Genomic DNA, 19887 nt, shown 5'->3' with positions numbered 1-19887 from the left:
TTCTATTTATTTCACTTTCTTAAAATTTGCATTAATCTGAAAGTTATGTGTCTTATATGTATTTTTTAATACAAAATATTAAATGTAATAAAGACTTTTGTGTCAAATTAAAAATTATTTCTTATTTATATTATTTAAGTTTTTAAATTCATAATAATTGGCGACAAGAAAAAAGATCGTACGTCATGCGCCTTTTAATAAAAAAATGAAACACAAAATAAATAAAATAGAAACGTCTTACGGAAAAGTAAAATTTGTTTCTTATTTGTTGTATATTGTTTAAAAAAAATAATATTTTAACAAATGACATTTTAATGGCTCAAGTCTGAGTCATTCGACAATCGATCATATCATCAATGTTCTCTAATCAATTCTGATATAAAAATTTATCCACATTCGCAGCTACACAGCTTCGCGATAATAATTCGAACAATTACTGTGGTGAGTTTTATCAAATCTTATCAAATAACTTTTTCGACCGTTTATCAGAAGCGAGTAGTACTCCATTGTATTTACACAATATACGTATATATAATAACACGCAAAGACTCAATACGATTTATCTCGGAAAATGGAGTTTAAAACGTATATTTCAAGAACAAGTAAGGCGAGGAAACAAGAGGATCCGATTATTTCGTCAGCAATTATATGAAGCCAGAACGCGAGAGAGTTGAACTCGCGTCTACGCGAGTTTCCTCCGTTTACGCATTTGATGCTAATGTCCGCTCTGAAAACTTCATCTCGCCGACCGATAACTCCGACAGCGAGCAAATTGAATTTTCTCGTTACTTGTATATTATTAGCGCTATCATAGCGTGTATTCTACTCTTCGCCTCTACGGGCGAATTGAGTTTCACGTGTGCCCTCGCGCCCGACTTTGCGAAAGTGTTCTCGCGGACGTGTCAATTTGCTCGCGAGCCAACTAGATTTTGCTACCACTGACCGTAAAACCGACTCAATTTTTGTACAGTGCAAAATTGAGTTTAAAATAAAAATCATGGCTCGCTGCAGAATCTGACTTGGGAAAAAAAAAAATCGGCACATTTCCAGAGGATTTGATAATCGTTGCGTAAAATTAATATCCTACCAATATTTTCACAATTTCTCGATATTTTTGTTTTTAGATATATTTGAAGAAGTTTCTATATAAAACTTACATATCGAAATATATATTAAACATATATATTAAGTATATGTATTAAATAAATAAAAAAATAAATAAATACAATAAATAAATAAATAAATAAATACAATAAAAAATATATATATATATATATATGTGTATTATAAATATAATTTGTTAAAATATTTATTCATAAAAAATATTTATAATACGTCATTAAATTTTTTACAGTACCTTGACATTATCTGATTATAAGAAAAGAGATCTAAAATAAATCTGAAGTAGATAGATCAAGATAGATCATCTTGATTTAAATTTTGATAAACACACGCTTTCAAACGTTTTTCTTATTTGAGAAGTCTTTCCTAAATTTTTCTCACTAATTGAATACAATGTAATCTTATTGTTAGATAGAACACCTGCACTCTTTTAGCGATCTAATTTGAAGCGAACGTACGGAAGGAAGCCTCAATGTACATCGGCTTTCCGCTATTCATGACGATATGTATGTCTTCTCTTATTAATGTTGGCGCAGCTGGCGCGCGAACATCGCGGCACGACCGACAGAATTGGGAAAATTAATTGTCGTCTTCTAGAAGCACGCTCCATCTCTTCTCCGGTAGAGAAGGGACCGCGAGATATCGAGCAGCATTGCACGTTGTTTGCGCTCGCGATTAATCAACGTTCTCGTCTCCTGACCGCTCCGATATCAGACCTCGAGGGAATCCAATTCGTTCGGTCGTTCTGCGCCCACTTGGGAAAAAAAACTCCACTTCGCAAAAAAAAAAACCTTTCCCGTTCGTCACTTGTTGCTAACGCGAAAATTCTATTGTCGAAAGTTTCAAGAAACTCTCTTGAACGTTCTTGAAACATATCTATGAATATCGACCCCGCGACGGAATATTGCTTTATTAATTTTGCGATAAACCACACTTGAAAATGTATTTCCGATTTGCTTCGAAGTTTGAAATTGATAAAATGTTCTTTTTTTTTGCACTTGTCGATAGAAGTTTATAATTTGCTGGAAGATAACAATTTTGGTATGAAATACATAGCATAAAAGAATTATGATATTGACTGACAGTTTTATGTTATTTCAAAGAAATGCTATTAAATCATGTTTTTTCAACCATAAAATAAAATATTTTTAAATATTTTTATCTCTGCATCTGAGTTGTTTTGACATAAGTAAAATTGAATTTAAAAATTTTTAATAAAATAAAAAAAAGGTTGAGTCGGTTCTCCTTCCTAAAATAATTGAGAAAATTATTTGGTAATATATAATAAAAACATTGAAAAGTAACTCACAATCAGAATGTTTCTACATTTTTTAAATGTCTAAAATAGTAAAAAAATTTGGGTTGGGAACAAAAAAATCCAGATTACAGATAGTGGGAGTAAACATATGATTGCATATAGAATAAAGTCAAGTGTGACATTAATTATTTTTCTTTATATTGCTGATAAAAGATTTGTATTTATATATATATATATTAAACAAAAAAGAAATTAGTTTTCATTTATTTTATGTCAATTAAAGCGTCATTATTTGAAAGTCGTTCTATACAACGTTGTACGTAAAAAATCTTCGAGCACAAAAATTGTAGTTCATTAGCATCGCGATGGGTAGTTAAATGAACATCGAAAAGTTTTTATGCATTCATACAAAATTGGAACGACCCTCTCATCGTAAACTCACGCCACGACCTGAGCACGTGCCTAAGGTCGGATAATGGGAAACAAGAAACAAGTGGAGAATGAGAAGAGAGCGAGGACGAAGAAGATGAGGAGATTATGCTCTTGGCAATGGCGCGCAATTATAGAACACGCGGCAAACTTTCGCAATATCTGGTATCCAACTTTCATTGCTTAATACAGACTGCATTCTAAGGCGTGAGTGGCTTTTTAACCTTAGTCTGCCCGTTACTCTCTTCTTTCGCATATATATTAGCCAATCTGGATTTCCGTCTCTCAGAAAGATCCTCATTATATAAATGCATTTCCTTGTGAGATTCGTGTAACTTTAATCAATGACTCGCTAATTAATAATAAGCAATAACGAGTTCTCTCTACTTATTCATTCTTTAGTCTATATATTCTTCGTTCTCTATCCATTTTATTCGTATTCTTTTTTTTATATGAAAAAATTTTTATACGATCTGTATATAATTATAATATAATCGTATCTAATTAATCGTAAAAGTATAAACATTATATGTGTGTATTCCCTGTCTACAGAAAAAATACATTAATCCTTGTCTAAAATATACATTTGCCTTTGTTTGATAATAATAATAATTAACTTTTCATTAATTTTCGACCTCAATCGATGCATAGAAAATTCGGAAATTTGGCACATCAAGATTAAAAAAGATAAACACTTTTCGAAAATGAAAGAATAATCTGCTCTCGGGAATCGGGCAACAATGTTGGCCGTTGGCCGTTGAATTACGTCACTACGTCGGTTACGATAAAGAGTACACAAACGGTCGCTACGTGGCGCACGTAGCGCGCGGCGTAGTTCGCGAATTCGTCGCTAGGCTTCGCAGACGTGAAAAGTTACTCGTGTTTAAAATGCATTCACGATGTGGATAAATTGGAGCCCGTCGTCCACGAAAGCATACTTACCTGGCGCAGAGGTTACCGTGATCATGAAGGCGGTTCCTCCAGGGCGAGGCTCTTCCATTGCACTACGGTTGAGCTGACCCTTGCGAATATCCCTAATGTGGATATCTCGGGCGTACAATTTTTGATAGTCGGGACTGCGTTCGCGCTATCCCGGTAATAATAGAATGCAAAAGATAATAATTCATCCCCTATGGGATATGAGTTCTATCCATCTCGTGTATCGCGTTCGTAAGCGCGCAGATCATGGGGTATCATTTTTTATCTTTCAATATTTGATCAACATGGTAAAATGATACGTCGTAAAACAAACACGCTAAAAGCGTAAAATAGAACTCTAAAAGCGACGTGTGTGTATATTTTTCTCATAGTAGATAGATATACCCTGATAAGAAATAATTCCGTTTCGCAGCGGAGATTTTTCTCGAGTTATATTTTATATTATTTATATAGAGAAAGTTATCCAATAATATTTTATGAAAATTAAATGTTTCAACTTATTCTTCGGATGTAATGTTTTTTTAGAATCTTTTTAAATGTATATATCTTTTAAATTTCTTACAGAAGTTTTAGTGAATTCAGGAGAAAGATATGTAAGTTTTATAGCAAAAATAATAAGATAATACAATTTAAAAAAAAAAAAACAAGTAAATGTAGTTTAAGCGAATAATCAATATTTTCATCTCTTGCGTATATTGTATGATGTTCGCGATAAAATATATTTTAATGCGTATCTGTAATTGCAATAGTACAATTAAATGTACTTTTAATGCTTTTTCTGCTAATTGAATTTTACCAGAGATGTGTATAGAATTTTTGAATACGCATTTTTACGTTGTAACATCCTCTAAATGAATAGTAAACACAAATAGTAAAACATAATGAAATTTATTTTTTAATCTTCACATTTTTTTTTGTAACAACAATAGTATTTTCATTTAAATCTCTACATTGTGACAATAATATCGATAACGGTAGTCGAGGTCACATATACAAGGTGTCTTTTTAAAATCAATCAAAGATTGTATAACTAATAGCGAACTCGAAACTCGTCGAAACGTTAGAAATAAAGTAAGTTCCGTTAGTAAGATCGATCTCTTACGATGTTATCGTTAAGAACGAGTCGTTTTCCTATCGAACAAACGCGGAGTAAGACATCCAAACGGTTCCAGGGGATGATGTCGCGTGTACGTTAGCGTGGTACATTGTTGGACATGGTACGAATTGTTGCCCTTTAAATTCCATTAAAAGCTGCAAGCACTAAATCGTGGCGTCCCGTGAGAACAGGCGGGGCATGCGCCGAGGCGAGGCAGGTGCCGGCTGCTGCGGTTCCCGTGGGAGGTGCGCCGAGAGTACGAAAAGCAAGGACGACGGGTCGGCGAAGGCGCAACATACCGCGCGCGCCTCGTTACGCTCTTCTCGCATTCGCGGGGGTTGAAATTCGACTCAGTTGGATCGCGACACCCTCCGCCGTAGGGTCGAGCGCGAGAGGATCGCTCGTTGTGGTGATATGCAAAAAATCCTATCAATGCGTGTCGCAGAGTGGCTAGATTTTCCTTAATTTTCATTTTTCTGACAATTCTGACTCGCGAGAATAAATAATAATAATATTATTATCGTTGAACATTTTAATTAATTGCGGCAGATATTTCTTATAAAAGAAATATTAAAAATTCCCAATTGAAAGAGACGATTATTATTATTTTGTATTTCTGTTTTAACAGAGGCAAAAACACAAAATCACTATTTTTATGTAAATGTTAAGTGCGCTCTCGCAGAGTCGCGCGTTTTAATGGTCGGTAAATGTCGATATTGGGAATATTGAATGAACTGTGGTTTCGAACAATAGCTCCTCTACGATTGAAGAGGATTATTCTCTCGGACGGACTAGGAACCGATATCTTGAAACGTGGGACCAGTAGATCGACATGCTGACGATTAATCGCGCGCGCGACGAGCCGCTGTAAAGTAAAGTAAACGAGTGTGAACCGTCGTTACGGCACGTGCGTGGTGTTTCCACGACTGTCGGCGAAATTAAATAATCCAAGGTCGTCGTGGTGGCGGTGAGAGCAAGGTCGTCAGGGTCGCGGAATCGCGAGGAGAATGTGGAGGAAGGACGCGACCAGGCTGGCCAGACTGATCGTCGTCGCCACGCTGATTTCCCTGACCGTTGACGGGACCGCCGCCGGAAGCTGCAGCTCCGCAAAGCTCTGTTGCCAAGGCAGGGACTCGGGCTGCGTCATTCAGAAAGAATCGCCGAACGCGATTATCGAGAGCCCGCGCGATAAGCCGTGCTACTGCGATCACGCATGTCTCAAACTTGCCGATTGCTGCGACGACTTTAAGGAGACTTGCGGTGGTACGTGTTCGGTGATTTTGCACTGAGGGCTTTGGGGTAGTATTGGCGTAATATTGAAAAGAAGATGGTTGAAGTTGGGCGTTTAAATCGTTTATAAAAACGAAAAAAATTATTTTATAGTGCAGTCGACTATTTTTTTTAATCGAAATTAAAAAGTAATTGATTATTTCTTTATTTCCTTTTTATGAGTATTCAGTCAGATTTTTAATTTGATTTTTAATTTCAAGTTACATTGAGACATGGCACTTTCTTTGCGCAAGGAATAAAACGAATTATAAATATTGTACATACATATACGCAAGCATATAAATTAAAGATACATTTTTGCTTATTATCATCAATTGGAAGTAAGAAAATTTTATAATAAATATTATTGCTAATGTGAGAAATATAGACTCGTTTTTACAGTATATATATATATATATATATATATATATATATATATATATATGTGGTTACATAATCATTAAAGATTACTAAGAAATTTATGAACAAAATTCATTCATAAATTTCTTGGTAATTTAATATTTAGATAACTGTGTGCACATTGTGTGTCTGAAATGAATGTGAATCTGTGTGTGAAAATGGACTTAGAGTAATTATAATTAATACTTCTAATTGGAATCAAATAAGTAAATATGCAATTACAAATAAATATTACAATATAATCGTTTATAACAACAACAGGTAAAAAAAAGATCTTAAAAAGAGGCCTATTTTTAGCAGCAAAGACGTAAGTAAAAGGAATAGCGTTTTTTATAAATTTTGATTTCCCGATTACAATAGTGTTAATAAAAAATTCGGGATCGACACTTTGAAAATTGAGAATGAACATGATATATTTAAACAAATTTCAATATTCTTACTTATTTTTCAAGGTGTTCCTCAAGTGCCACAAACTTTTTAATAATTTTATCATATTCAGGAAATCAAAATCTACAAAAACACTATTTTTTTTACTGACATTCTTGTGAACAAAAGTTGGACCTTTTTTAATATCCTTCAAAAAAGAGTAGATTTTTATCCAAGAAGATGTGTAAGTAAAAGAAATAGTGTTTTAGATTTTGATCTCCTAAATAATAAAATTATTAAAAAGTTCGTGGCATTTAGGGAACACCTTGAAAAGTAAGTAAGAATATTGAAATTTGTTTAAATATGCCATGTTTAATTTTCAAGGTGTTCCCTATCGATCCCAAACTTTTTATTAACATTATCGTATTCAGGAGGTTGAAATCTATAAAAAAACGCTATACTTTTTACTTACACCTTTACGGGTAAAAATCGATCTCGTTTTAACATCCTCCTCTAAGTACGAAATAAAAAATGCTGATCAATTAATCAAACTTGGCAATATGGAAGAAATAATCAATTCTTGGAAGAAAATCACGCGGAACATTGATTAATTAATATACGACGCGACGTCCGTCTCTGCTTATTCGTGCTAAGCACGCGCTTAAATACACATACATATACATACTACGTCATGGATTTTGTAGGATTACTGCTGGATCTTAAGAACGTAACCTACTTGATTTTAAGTAACGTATTTGCTTTAACGTTTTAACGCAGGCGAACTGCGGTCACCTGGGATCACTAAGCAACTTACTATTAATAAGTTTTTAATATTAACAATCACATCATCGGAAATGAATTTTATTGAAGAATTTTGTGCGCGAAAGCTTTTTGTCCGGAAATAGGTCCATCATTTTTTGTTCTTTACATCAACATATCAACAGACAAAACAGTATGATATATAATTCGTTTTTCTCTACGATACTTTTAAAACCAATATCCACTTCCAATTTTCGATCAAAGCAACCATACACATGACCGCTCAAAAAGATGCCGATGCTGCGTTTTACTAGTATGAACACAATGCTGTGCGTTTTGTGAGAATTTAATCAAATGTCGAGCCATTATCAATCTGACGTAATATATTACATTCAATAGAAACCGACACACTCTTGATGATCAAAACGCTTCAAATAATCACGCCGTGTATAGGAATATCATCAAGTGATATTGACTGATTAATATATCAATATTAGAGTACCTATTTCAGAACATGACAACAAAGTTTATTAAGGAAATTACATTATCGCAGAAATTATATATGCATTTGGTAGAATTAATTATAATCTATCAGACGTTACATTTTAATAGTACATAATGGTCGAATAAAAAAACAAATTCAGATTATTAAATAATTTATGTAATTAAAAAAAAATACTTCTGATGTATATATAGGTCCTTTGCGTGTAGTTTCGCATTTTAAAGAAATAGCCTGCAGGGAACCATTCGACGCACAGATCGGAAGAATTATTGCGGCTATATCGCCTAAGTAAAGATGATAACGCTGCATGGCTGAGAGATCAGCTGCGACGAAGCATAAAAGTAAAGAATATCTTGGTAAATGTATTTTGAAATTTATAGGCTGAATATCCATGCTTGTATTTTACAGAATTATGGCATAATGCGAAGATAATGATATTACTAAGTTTTTCACTTTTGTAAAAACGTAATCGCCAGTATATCCGTTAATGCAATCTTTGCTCCAAATATAAAGAATATTATTTTACAAAATTAATTTAATTTACAAAATTCAATATTTTATTACAATTTAATCGCTGCTGTATGATAAAGCGTCGTTAACAACAGATGCTGTTAAGGTTTATACCTTATTGTATATATCAATTAAATTTTTATTATTCGTATTTGCATAATAGACTGTCGAATTATTTTACATTGGTGCACAGTTGTTGGAAATTTTATGGCTCGCCGAACGACGCGCCTGTTACTAGCAAAGGGATTAATGTATTTATTCAATTCACATTTCCGTTCGTTTAACGTGAGCCTGTTTTACTGGTTTAATTGCCAGATAATCGACGGGCATGCGATTAAACTGTTCGCTAAACAACGCTAACAACATCAAATAAAATTCGCGTTTATGCGCCTATTGTTTGCTGCAGGTCAATTATAAAACGCAAATGTCTCTCAAAATAGAGACGCGCGAGAACGTCCGTCGAAGATGGAAGTGACTTTATTGCGTCTGACTGCACTTTCATCCATTTTCGTCGGAATGTTCATCTTTAGTGCCCTAATTTCTGCCATTTGCGAACCTACGAGGGATTCGGTATTCGTCGAAGCTAAAGCTGCGCCGGAACGCGATTATTCACGCTTACCGGTCGAAGAGAAATGTCGTTCCTTCCTTGAAGCGCGTCACTTGAAGATGTAACACGCAGTAGTTGCGGCCGAAATCGTTTCCTCGAATGACGCGAAGCCGTCCGTCTAAAAGCGGGATAATCCTATTCTCGTCGTAGGCTTCGAACGAGACAGAAATTTACACATTTCCTAAGGGGACTGTGACGGAATCGCGAGAGACGTATTTATTTTAGCCGACTTGTATCCGGCATCCACGCCCAACGAAACGTAAAGATTACACACTTGCGTGAAAGAAATATCTGCGCGTCCTGTTCTCGACGCGAATTTATAACGTCGGCTTCTTTATCATTTTTAACACGTCAAGACAAGATGGTACTGAACTCATTTTACAAGAGCAGCGTAAAACGTTTTGAACGTAATAATCTTGGAGAGAGTGAGAGAGAGAGAGAGAGAGAGAGAGAGGGGAAGGGGAGGGAGAGCTGAGAAACGAAAAATGATCACGCTATAAGCGTTTTACTACGTTTAATGATACTTCGATACAGTATAACTTTGCGAATTTATCTTCTCAAGTAACTTGTGGAGAAAGTCAAATGCATATAAAGTATTCTCGCTCCCCTGGCGCAGAGTGCATAAGTTTTTGGTACAACATGCGACACTTTATATTGATTGTTATATACCGACGGTAGTGCCTTTCTTCATATTGCTGGACGAATCTCCGACATCGTGTATTCATTCGACTGTTCGCGTTCACCGGACCGTCGCGTCGACCGGCGGGCACGCGAAATAATTTAGTTCGAACGTACAATCGATCGGCGAGCAGGTCCGGGTAGCGATCGTGTTCGACGGGAACCGCCAACTATAAGCGCCGTGTAACTATAAAAGAAGCAATAAACAAGTAGTTATATCTGTGCCTGTACCGCAGTTCTCGACGCTCGTCGGTAATCTAATGCAAAATGCAGCTTGAATTTTAGTCCGCATCTGCAGCTGTGGCCGTGGCCGGTCCATCTCCGATAAAATATATCTCTCATATTTGTAATGTCCGCTCAGCCGCGATCGTATAATAAATCTTTAAATTATTACTGATTTGAAAACGAGGAATGAGAACGTTATAAGCGTGAAAATTGAAAATGCTAATGATTATTAATACATCAATATGTGCGCGCACGAGACGTACGAATGTTGCGATTACAATAATTACATTAATAAAGTAACGTGCGTCATTTAATTATACGTTATTTGTGATAAAATATGAATATAAAATTATACGAAGTATTTAATTCAATTTTATCAATCGTGTGATATATTTTATTTTCATATTCTCGTTATACACCATATTGATAAATTTCACTTTGCAATCATTTCAAAGTGAACCTCTTTCCTTTATTTTACACATGAGAGAGCAAAGTGTCGTTTGTATAAATACTTTTCTCTAATTGTCTTTTCAAAACTTACGTAATAATATCTATTATGAAAAAGAAATATTTCAGAATTCTACTTTTAAATGTGCATTAAAAAAAGTCTGTATTAATAAGAATTCTGATTGAAAATGGGCAAATCAAAATTTTCTGGATAAATTTATTACATTCTAGTTGAGATAACCAGAATTCTAATTGATATAATCAGAATCTTCTTGTTAGTTCATTTTCAACCAGAAATTTTTCTCAGTGTAAAATAAACTGTATTGTTGAATATATTACGTAGTTCAATAAAAAACAAGATATCTCTCGGTTAATTGCTTGTCTCTCACTTAATGTAGCCGTTAAACAATTCGGCGCGCAAATTAATGACTGCTCGATATTTCATTTAAAACAGTATTTAATTAACGCCGTTGACGTCGTTCCACTTTTTAAATGTCGCGATACTTGTTCTTGATGCATTCCACGCGAAATGGAGTAGCAGCACGTTAAGTGAATTTCCATCCTTCGTATTCTACGTGCTCCTTAATGGAGAGAAGCATCAGTGATTGCCGATGCGCGTTTATTGCATTTTTACTCATCTCAAATTGTCTCTTCAGTTTTCTGATACAGCGATACAGCGGAGTAATAAAACGCATAGTGAAATGCGTTTTGGAAGGACGTTCGTAAATCGCTATTTCTGTGAACTGCTTCTATGAGCATCGTAAAATATCGGCAAATAACATGCTCGATTTTCTTCTATGCACACATATATGTCCCGTATACTATATAGCTTTAAAATTTGATTCTAAAAATTTATACCTCTAAATTAAAAAATATTATATTTACGTTGTCAGTGTTAAGATAAGAATGGAAGCTGAAGAACTTAAATGATAAGAGACCGAAAATGTTCCCGTTATCGATTTATCAATCGCATTTTACCAGCGCGGCACTTTCGGCACAATTTTATCGTTGTCTGCGAGAAACGACCAGATGGCCAGATCTTAACGTCGCGTTCATTCTCTCCTTACAGTGGTCGACTGCGTGGTGAGCGAATGGAGTCCGTGGACTCCTTGCGATAACGGATGCGGAAGTGGCACTCAAAGGCGCAGCCGGGTGATCGAGATAGAGGAAAAGAATGGTGGAAAGCACTGTCCGCACTTGGACCAGGAGAGGACATGCCGCAGCTTCCAAAAATGTCACGCTGGAATTCGCTCGCAGTCACACGTTAAAAGTGAGCATTGATCGATATCTTAAGGAGATATACGTCGCATTCTACTTTCGGAATATGAGATCTAATCAAAAAAGTAAGCGGACTTTTTGAATTACTCGGCAATGGAGCATCCCAGCGACGATTGCATCCGTGCGATTTGCAGCATTACAATCGTTATAATCTTCCGAATAACTGGCTTTTTAAAAATTATTTACAACTTGTTTAGTTTCAGAGTTATTGCTTATTTGAGTGAAAAACGCGTTTTAGTGTTCGATTTTTGCCTCGAAATGAATTTTTACAATTTTTGCCTCAAGGTTAAACAATCAACTGTCAGTACTACGATGGCGTTTTGAAAAGATTGCGCGAAAAAAATCGTAAAAAGAGGCCACAGTTGTGGCGAGACAATTCATGGTTCCTTCACTATGACAATGCTTGCCCACTCAGCCTTGTTAATTCGCAAGTTATGTGCCAAAAATCAGACGACTGTCCTCCCCAGGCCTTGCTCCCTTTTTCTTGTTCCCAAAATTAAAATTAGTTCGCAAAATAAAAATTCAGTTCGAGTCGAAAATCGCCACGAACACTAAAACACGTTGCACTCACGTAGCAATAACTTTAAAATTAAACGAGATGTAAATAATTTAAAAAAAGCTAGTTACTCGGAAGATAATAACGATTGTAATGCTGTAAACCGCACGTCGCTAGGACGTTCTGTTGCTGAGTAATTCAAGAAGTCTGCTTATTTTTTGATCAGACCTCATATTTCCGAAGAGCAAGAATTAACCTTGAAATCTGATTTTTTTTACGTAAAGGATCATCAGTTTTTACACTACAATTAAAATCACTAACATTGTACTATTTTAATTGTTTTTCAATTATTTTTATTTTATTAATATTTAAGAATCTTATGGATATAGATTTAATTATAATTTTTTAAAAGAAATAAATATCAAAAAATAAAAACAAATAAATATTGTAAGTAAAACAAACAGATATTAAATATAGTAAACATTAAATATAACAACTTATATTACAATAATATATTTAAAGAATGATTTTAATCAATACGATACTTTTCTATTGTTAGTTTTCAATAAAATTGTGTATTTAAATGTTTGTAAAGAATAATTGTTAAAAGAGAAAAAAGATATGTTAAATAATATCCGCAAAGAGCAAAATTTTACAATTCACATTTTTTCACCTCCGGGATATAAAAACACTCCAAATAATTATTCCCAGGTTAATTAGACTCGTTGAATTTGCACAATGCAATTAGTTAAATGAGGTCACATTTTTTACTCTTATTTCATAAACAAACACAAACAACCTAAAATAATCAAACAATAATTCTTCTTTTAATAATTATTACGATTTGCAATAATAATCGCGTGATTATAATTGAAGATAATCGCGTGATTATGATTGAGGATTAAATTATATTGGAGAAAATTGAGGTGTAAGAAGAAATATTAATTTCTTCTATATTCTTCCTTGAATTCTTAGTTTCTGTAAAAACCTATAATGGTCTGACATTTCTCAAACGTTTCCCGTTTCTAAAGAACGAGAAGACTCGGATTATCTTCGATTGTATCTAGCGCGATGCGAAATTCTTGACGTCTGTCTACCACCGTTGTTCGATCCTAGGCGATTTCCTTTCATTTGCCATAGGTGTGACGCTTCTTGAGATTTTTCCAAGTGACGGCAACAGTACGGATGTAAGGATCAAGGATAGGATCGTCGATAAAAGGTAGGTCAAGCCTCCGTGCTTCGGGTTCGTGCGAAATGTGATTTGCCACACATGTTCCCAATTCGTGCTGCAGAAACAATGTCTTTTCCGTTTTCTCTGATTGCCAGCGCAAAAGTAGATAAAACGACAGATTTGTGGGAAAATTAAAGCGCAAAATTACTATTTATTACTATAAATCAAGCGGTCATTATTGACTGTTTCCATTTTTACATTAATATTAGGTTTTTTGTGTAAAAGATATGATTCTGAAACTTTTTGACTTTTCAATAATTATGTTTTCTATATTAATAAAATATCTAGTTTTTAAAATTATTTTTTCATTTATAGTAAAATAATCACTAAAATAGTCAGACATTATTATTATTCGTTTGGTCCATTTAATGATTAAGAAACGTTAGTATTTTTAGAAATTAAATTTCTTTCGCATTTCGAACGTTATTAAAACTTATCATTTATTGGTGTTGGAATCCTTTAAAAGTCCTTCATTTAATTAAATGATGACTAGATAAGTACTCGATAGGAATGGATAAATGACACTATGCGATAAAATTCTATATGACTTACTGCAGAATTACGATGCCGTTAATGCTTTTAACGCACTTATCCCTTTTTCTATGCCGTGTATGCATCAATGAATGACACAATTAATAATTTTCAATCGCATTTTGTATGCATTATTAATAGTGCGAAGCGTTCGCGCGTAACTAATAAGTTGATGCCCTTAATTTTCAAAGTTCGTTACCCTTTCGCGCGATCAAGCATTGCGATTCAATTCCATTAAAAGCTTCCTTCTCTGCTTGACGAGGAATATCTCCCACGGGATACATTTTTAATCCCACGCCATTCTATAACCAAGGCAGAATCGCCGATGTGTCAAGTATCTAATTTGACACGTGCTCCGACCTGTTACAAAACACGTAGCAAACATCGCATCGCAGTATCGAGATTCCCCTGTGACGTTATGTCGAGCGGGTAAAGCAAACTATACAAGCCACCAGCAATGGAGCCCTTTGGGTTCCGTCATATAGTGTGTGATGCGGTGGCTAACGAGAAAACGTACTGGGGGAACATACACGTTTTGTTCTAGGCTTTGCGATATTTAATATAAAAACCGATATTACACACGTTTCAGAGGCAGCTGCATTCCTTTCACCATTACGTGGAGTTCACGAGGTTGTGGCAAGTTTTTGGAACTACTCTCGGAAGGTTTGTATATAAGTATTTAATAATAATAGCCGAGTCTAATTTTAATTGGAAGTAGGAGTTTTATTTAATAGGACGCTATTTTTATTATCGAGGTCGAAAATCCAGATACGAATGCAGAATGAATATCGAATATCGACCTTTTTCTTCCTCTCTTGGTTCTAGATTTCTAAAATAGTTACAATTAGTTTCTTTCTTTGAAGATTAAGATCGCTATTTACAGTCCGTTCTTAAGATAAGTACTTTAAGATAAATACTTTAAGATTAATACGGCTCTGTGATTGATTTTTTGAGACTATAGATATATTTAAGATAGTTTCAAATAATAAGTACCGTCTATGAATATTAAATCAGAATTTATTATTCGACAGATACTTTCGATTCTTGGTATAATACGTTCTCAGGTTTGTTTAGAAACTCATAAAACACAAGCCATTTGTATTTAACTAAGTAAAGTAAAGATATCGTTATTTGAACTGAAATTGTAACGTCTTTATCATTTATAATATTTAAAAATTTTTCATAATTTGCTTCTTAAAATGTTAGAGTAAATCAAAAACTTTAAGCTACATTTTCATGTTAAGAATGAATAAGATACTCAGTAAAACTCTACGTGGTTATAAAAACAAAGTATATATTGCAACGAAGAGGAAAAACAACGGCGGATGCTCCGCATACCGGCCATTCTTTTTCGCGGTTAAGTCCTTGCCCCGCGCGTTCAAGCTTTTTGTAACCATAATACTTCGAAGAGACAATAGACTTGTCTTCTTGCGAAAAACGTTTCGCATCTCCGTGGCGGTATGTAAAACTCGGGATTACGCTTCGAGCGAAAAATTATCGCTTCGCGAAAGTCTTCTCTTTTAACCGCCTGACATGATAAAAGCAAGATTCCTTAGTCCGCGTGCCGGGCGAGTTTTCAAAAAACTTGCAGTATTAATTTTAACTTTTTGATATTCTCATTTATATTGCAGGAAACAGAAAACTCGAGAAATCGTACATTTTTACGCTAATAGATCCGTACGTTATTAAAAAGATTATTCGACTCTTTTAAGACCAAGATTAAGAACTTCAAACAATTCGAAATGATAGAAAGGACTAAAAACCAACGCTGGTTAATTGATAATATTTACTAATTTTTCAAAATCAAAGTACATAATTAAACGAACGTTTTATTCTACCACACATTTTCAATGTGTTAGTCAAATACATACATAATAATCAATCCTACTTTACAATACATTTTTATAAAAGTTAAATAATTAAAACAATAACTGTCATGTAAAAATTTTGCGGTGGAACAATTACTTCTTTCTTCTAATTCAATTATTTCGAATGCAATCTGTAGGTATTATTTCCTTTTGTTGTTCTTTATTTAAAAATATGTCAAATTCAGTCGGATAGCCAATTGCAGTAGCGTGATGGGAAGTCGATCTCATAAATGTCATATAAACCTCCAAAAGTAAATCGATCTAGATCGAGACTCGTGTTTCTTTGAAAATTACCCATTGCAATCAATTCATAAAAATTTAGAAATAATAATTTACATTACATTAATCCCTATTGACTTTAAATATTTACTGGAATATTTACTGGATACTGGACTAATATTTACTGGAATAATTATGCTTTACGCCACTTTACGGAATAGGATATACCTATTAAATATACCTGTTAAATATTTTTCTTATAAACATAATTTAACGACGTTAAAAGTGACGATAAATTCTATCAATCTTATAATAATAATTATTTGTAAATTGATTTTGTCATACCTGTTAAAGGAAGCTTAAGGAATGGGATTCCTTTGCTTAAAACCATGTAATAAGACGATGCCTTTAATGGAATCTAAACTCCTCAAATTTTGAATACGAAATTCGCATAATGATGAATCGCGTCGCTAACGTGGAAATGAAGCGACTCGATCTAGTCTCAATTAACGTGCACCACGGTTGCGCGACGTAACGTCATGTAAATTAGAGCGTAGCTCCCGCGACATTACTCTACGACGGCTGTTATCACGAAGGAATCGACCGGATGTAGTGGATGCAGTGGTGGAGATAACGGTTGTTTCCTACCGGCGACGTATCTAAAGTAGATAAGCCATGAAATGCGGAAATCTGCGGACGAAAGCAAGTTATTTTGATGATGATTTACTTATTATCTCTATGTCGCTGTTAAATTAGCTATCGTATTTTCCTCACCTTGTGTAGGTATATCTTTTCATTTAATTCCATTTTGCCTCTCTTATTATAATTAACATAAGAGAAATCAAATCAATTGCTTTTTTTCCATGTTTATGTTACGTTAGAAAAGATATATATAGATATACGTTTAGAAAAGATTAATTATATTAATGGAAGAATATATTTATTGCCGAATAAACACATAATTATAGAATTTCTAATCTTGAAATATTTTTAGAATTATACTATATATAGAATTATATTACATACATATAGATGTTGGAAAGGAATTAAAAGTTAGAAACTAAGAAATATACGTTAGTGTTCGGAGAGATAAAAATAATTCGTAATGTCAAGTGTATAACTGAAATTATGGTACATGCCGTTGATTAATAAACAAAAACGATGAGCGATTGAAATTACCACAGGTTTGTCCATTTGCGTGGAACGTCCCGGTAACGAGAGTCTGGACAAATACGTGGGCGTGAACAAGTGGAAGCTATCGACCAATATTGCTGGTAGCAGCAATCAATATAGCCAATCGACCAGTTCGATCTGCCACGGAAGATGGTACGGCGATTCGAAGCTGGTAGATTGTCACGATTGGCGATGCGTCCGAAAATCGACCCCGTACACCACGCAATGGCTCCGACGTCGACGTCGCAGGGGAGCAAATAGCAATGCCGTTGTCAACAATACGGATAGAGTCATGAGAAGGCGAAGAAGAGGCAGACGACGGAAGAGGAGTAGAAGAAGAAGGCGCGACGTCGCTGTCGCGAAGCGGTGAATGTTTTCCGGAGATCTATGTTCTCCGACAGCTCTTGTGAATGTCATCGGTGTTAGAATCCCTTTCTCCTATCTATTATTATTTATTAATTATGCAGGATATATCGTAAGATACTTCAATATGAGATTCTTTGAGAAACTCTATTCTAATTTGATCGAGCAGTCAGGTTTTTTTCGTAACAAAAATATTGAGGTCTCAATTTGAAACTATAATTAACTGAAAGCCGACTTCACTTCGCAAATTAAGCTTCAAAGCTACAGGTAGATAGACAAACGAAAATTTACTTCTTATTTAAGTTCGACTGTACTTTAATAGGATTTTAATTTGAGACTATTTCATTTGACTGAGGCATTTAATTTTAAGAATTAGAAAGAATTAGGCGTCCAATTAAATTTTTCGCTGCAGAAAAATTAGCTTCGAATTAGTCAAAGAATCCATTCTTAAAATGTACGCAAACTTTATGGTATTACAATGTATCCTGTATATTTAATTTAATATTATTACTACAGTTATTATTTATATTTAATTTTCTTTTACATTAATCGCTATTCTTATTTATTTTGTTACCATCTTTAAAACTTTTTCTGCATTAAGTTTTCTAAGAGGGTGAAGTTACGGAATATAAAATAAAATCTATTCTACTTTTTTTTGTTCTTTTTTTTTCTTCTACTTTGCTATAGACAGCAATTGCGCGGACCCATTGCCTAGATTATCTCGATAATTATCATATCGATTTTATCATTAGCGCAAGCTTGCGAAACGTCCATCGGGAGAAGAGTGAATATCTTATTCCCTTTGGAGGGAATCTCTCTCACAAGATAATCGATATTAGCGTCAATATATATATGTATATTGACGCTAATATCGATATATATATATATAGAATTATGATTTACTAAGCTGTGAATTTAATAAATTTGTTGTATGTGACATTTGGGAGACAAGAATGCCACAGGAACGAGTATTGATAATATACATGGTTGCGTTAATTTATTATTTTCCTCTCTATCTTTTCCTTCTCTTCCGATTTCATTCAATCTAATATTGTATTGTGTTTGTCGAATAGATGTAACGCGTTTGTCGAATAGATGTAAAATATATATATTCGTAGCGAACAGATAAAAAGGATTTTATCATTATTATAATCATAAATAATTGTATTTTATTAATAACGTGACTATCATAATACGTATCTTCCATAAGATAGAAAATTTATAAGATCAGAGATTTACTGCCTCGTATATAGTCTTCTTTAATTATTTTGTGTTCCGCCTATTATAAATATAAAATATTTTATCGTAGATATATACAGGGCGTTTCAAAAGTATCATTCATTTATATCTCGTCGGAAACACTCCGACATTAAAAGAAACGATTTTTTTTCAATTTAGATTCCAGCATTCATATGTAGTTTCGTAATAATGTTCATTCTCTTTGCGATGCCCTGTATGCTATGAAAATAATTTTTGATGTCTCTAAGTATACATATTATCTAACAAATTATACATATCGTTTGATATAACAAAATTTCCGTACAATCTCATTTTACTTTTTAGTATCTATTAGGTGCGCAACTAAGTTCTCGCTGTTATTTTCATGGCATTTGCATCAAAATAACAGCGAGAACTTAGTTGCGCACCTAATATTTGTGGGTCTAAGTGCGTGGGATATCATTATTTCTCTTCATGAGAAACATATCGGCGCGACGAGAAAGTAGAGACTCTCGAATTGAAATGAACAAAAATGTAAAAGCACAGTCAATAAAGAGTACTTGCACACATCTGAATTACAAATTGAATTAAAAACGAAATTCTTCTTCCTTCCTATGACTCCTTCTTATATATAATCGAACGACAAATATTTATTTCACGAAAAAAATTTACTTAATCTTTTAATTCTTAATATTAAATATAGATGTAGAGAATAAGGAGGGATATCTATATTATTATTGCGAATATATATATGAGAGATATATATGAGAGAGACCGATAGAGAGAAATAATTTGGTTAACGCTAAAGATTCATTCATTATATATTCATTATACAAATTAAATTATGCTGCATTGAACAGTTGCATGTCATTAAATGTCATAA

The 19887-nt window shown here is 33.9% G+C and overlaps 1 protein-coding gene and 1 non-coding gene across 2 annotated transcripts; both read left to right on the top strand.

Moving 5' to 3' along the window:
* The first annotated feature begins 3743 nt into the window (after positions 1 to 3743).
* LOC147910036 (U1 spliceosomal RNA) lies at positions 3744 to 3906 on the top strand. Its single transcript, XR_015545067.1, has one exon. It is a non-coding gene; the product is annotated as a U1 spliceosomal RNA (small nuclear RNA).
* Positions 3907 to 5107: 1201 nt separating this feature from the next.
* On the top strand, positions 5108 to 19579 carry LOC105145490 (somatomedin-B and thrombospondin type-1 domain-containing protein). Its single transcript, XM_011055048.2, has 5 exons — positions 5108 to 6107; positions 11697 to 11897; positions 13542 to 13620; positions 14753 to 14826; positions 17435 to 19579. Exons 1-5 carry the CDS (start codon positions 5852 to 5854, stop codon positions 17791 to 17793), a joined length of 969 nt encoding a protein of 322 aa, XP_011053350.1. The 5' UTR covers positions 5108 to 5851; the 3' UTR covers positions 17794 to 19579.
* The last annotated feature ends 308 nt before the right edge of the window (positions 19580 to 19887 follow it).

Source organism: Acromyrmex echinatior, chromosome 4 (assembly GCF_024713525.1).
Source record: "Acromyrmex echinatior isolate Ae372 chromosome 4, ASM2471352v2, whole genome shotgun sequence".
NCBI classification, from domain to species: Eukaryota; Metazoa; Arthropoda; class Insecta; order Hymenoptera; family Formicidae; genus Acromyrmex; species Acromyrmex echinatior.
This window is presented reverse-complemented; position numbering and strand designations above follow the sequence as displayed.

What these genes read in the sequence shown, in the direction of transcription:
- LOC105145490 (XM_011055048.2), top strand. Translation starts at nt 5,852, where the DNA reads ATGTGGAGGAAGGACGCGACCAGGCTGGCCAGACTGATCGTCGTCGCC. An exon ending in CTTTAAGGAGACTTGCGGTG is followed by an intron (nt 6,108 to 11,696) that starts GTACGTGTTCGG and finishes CTCTCCTTACAG; the next exon opens with TGGTCGACTGCGTGGTGAGC. An exon ending in GATAGGATCGTCGATAAAAG is followed by an intron (nt 13,621 to 14,752) that starts GTAGGTCAAGCC and finishes CACACGTTTCAG; the next exon opens with AGGCAGCTGCATTCCTTTCA.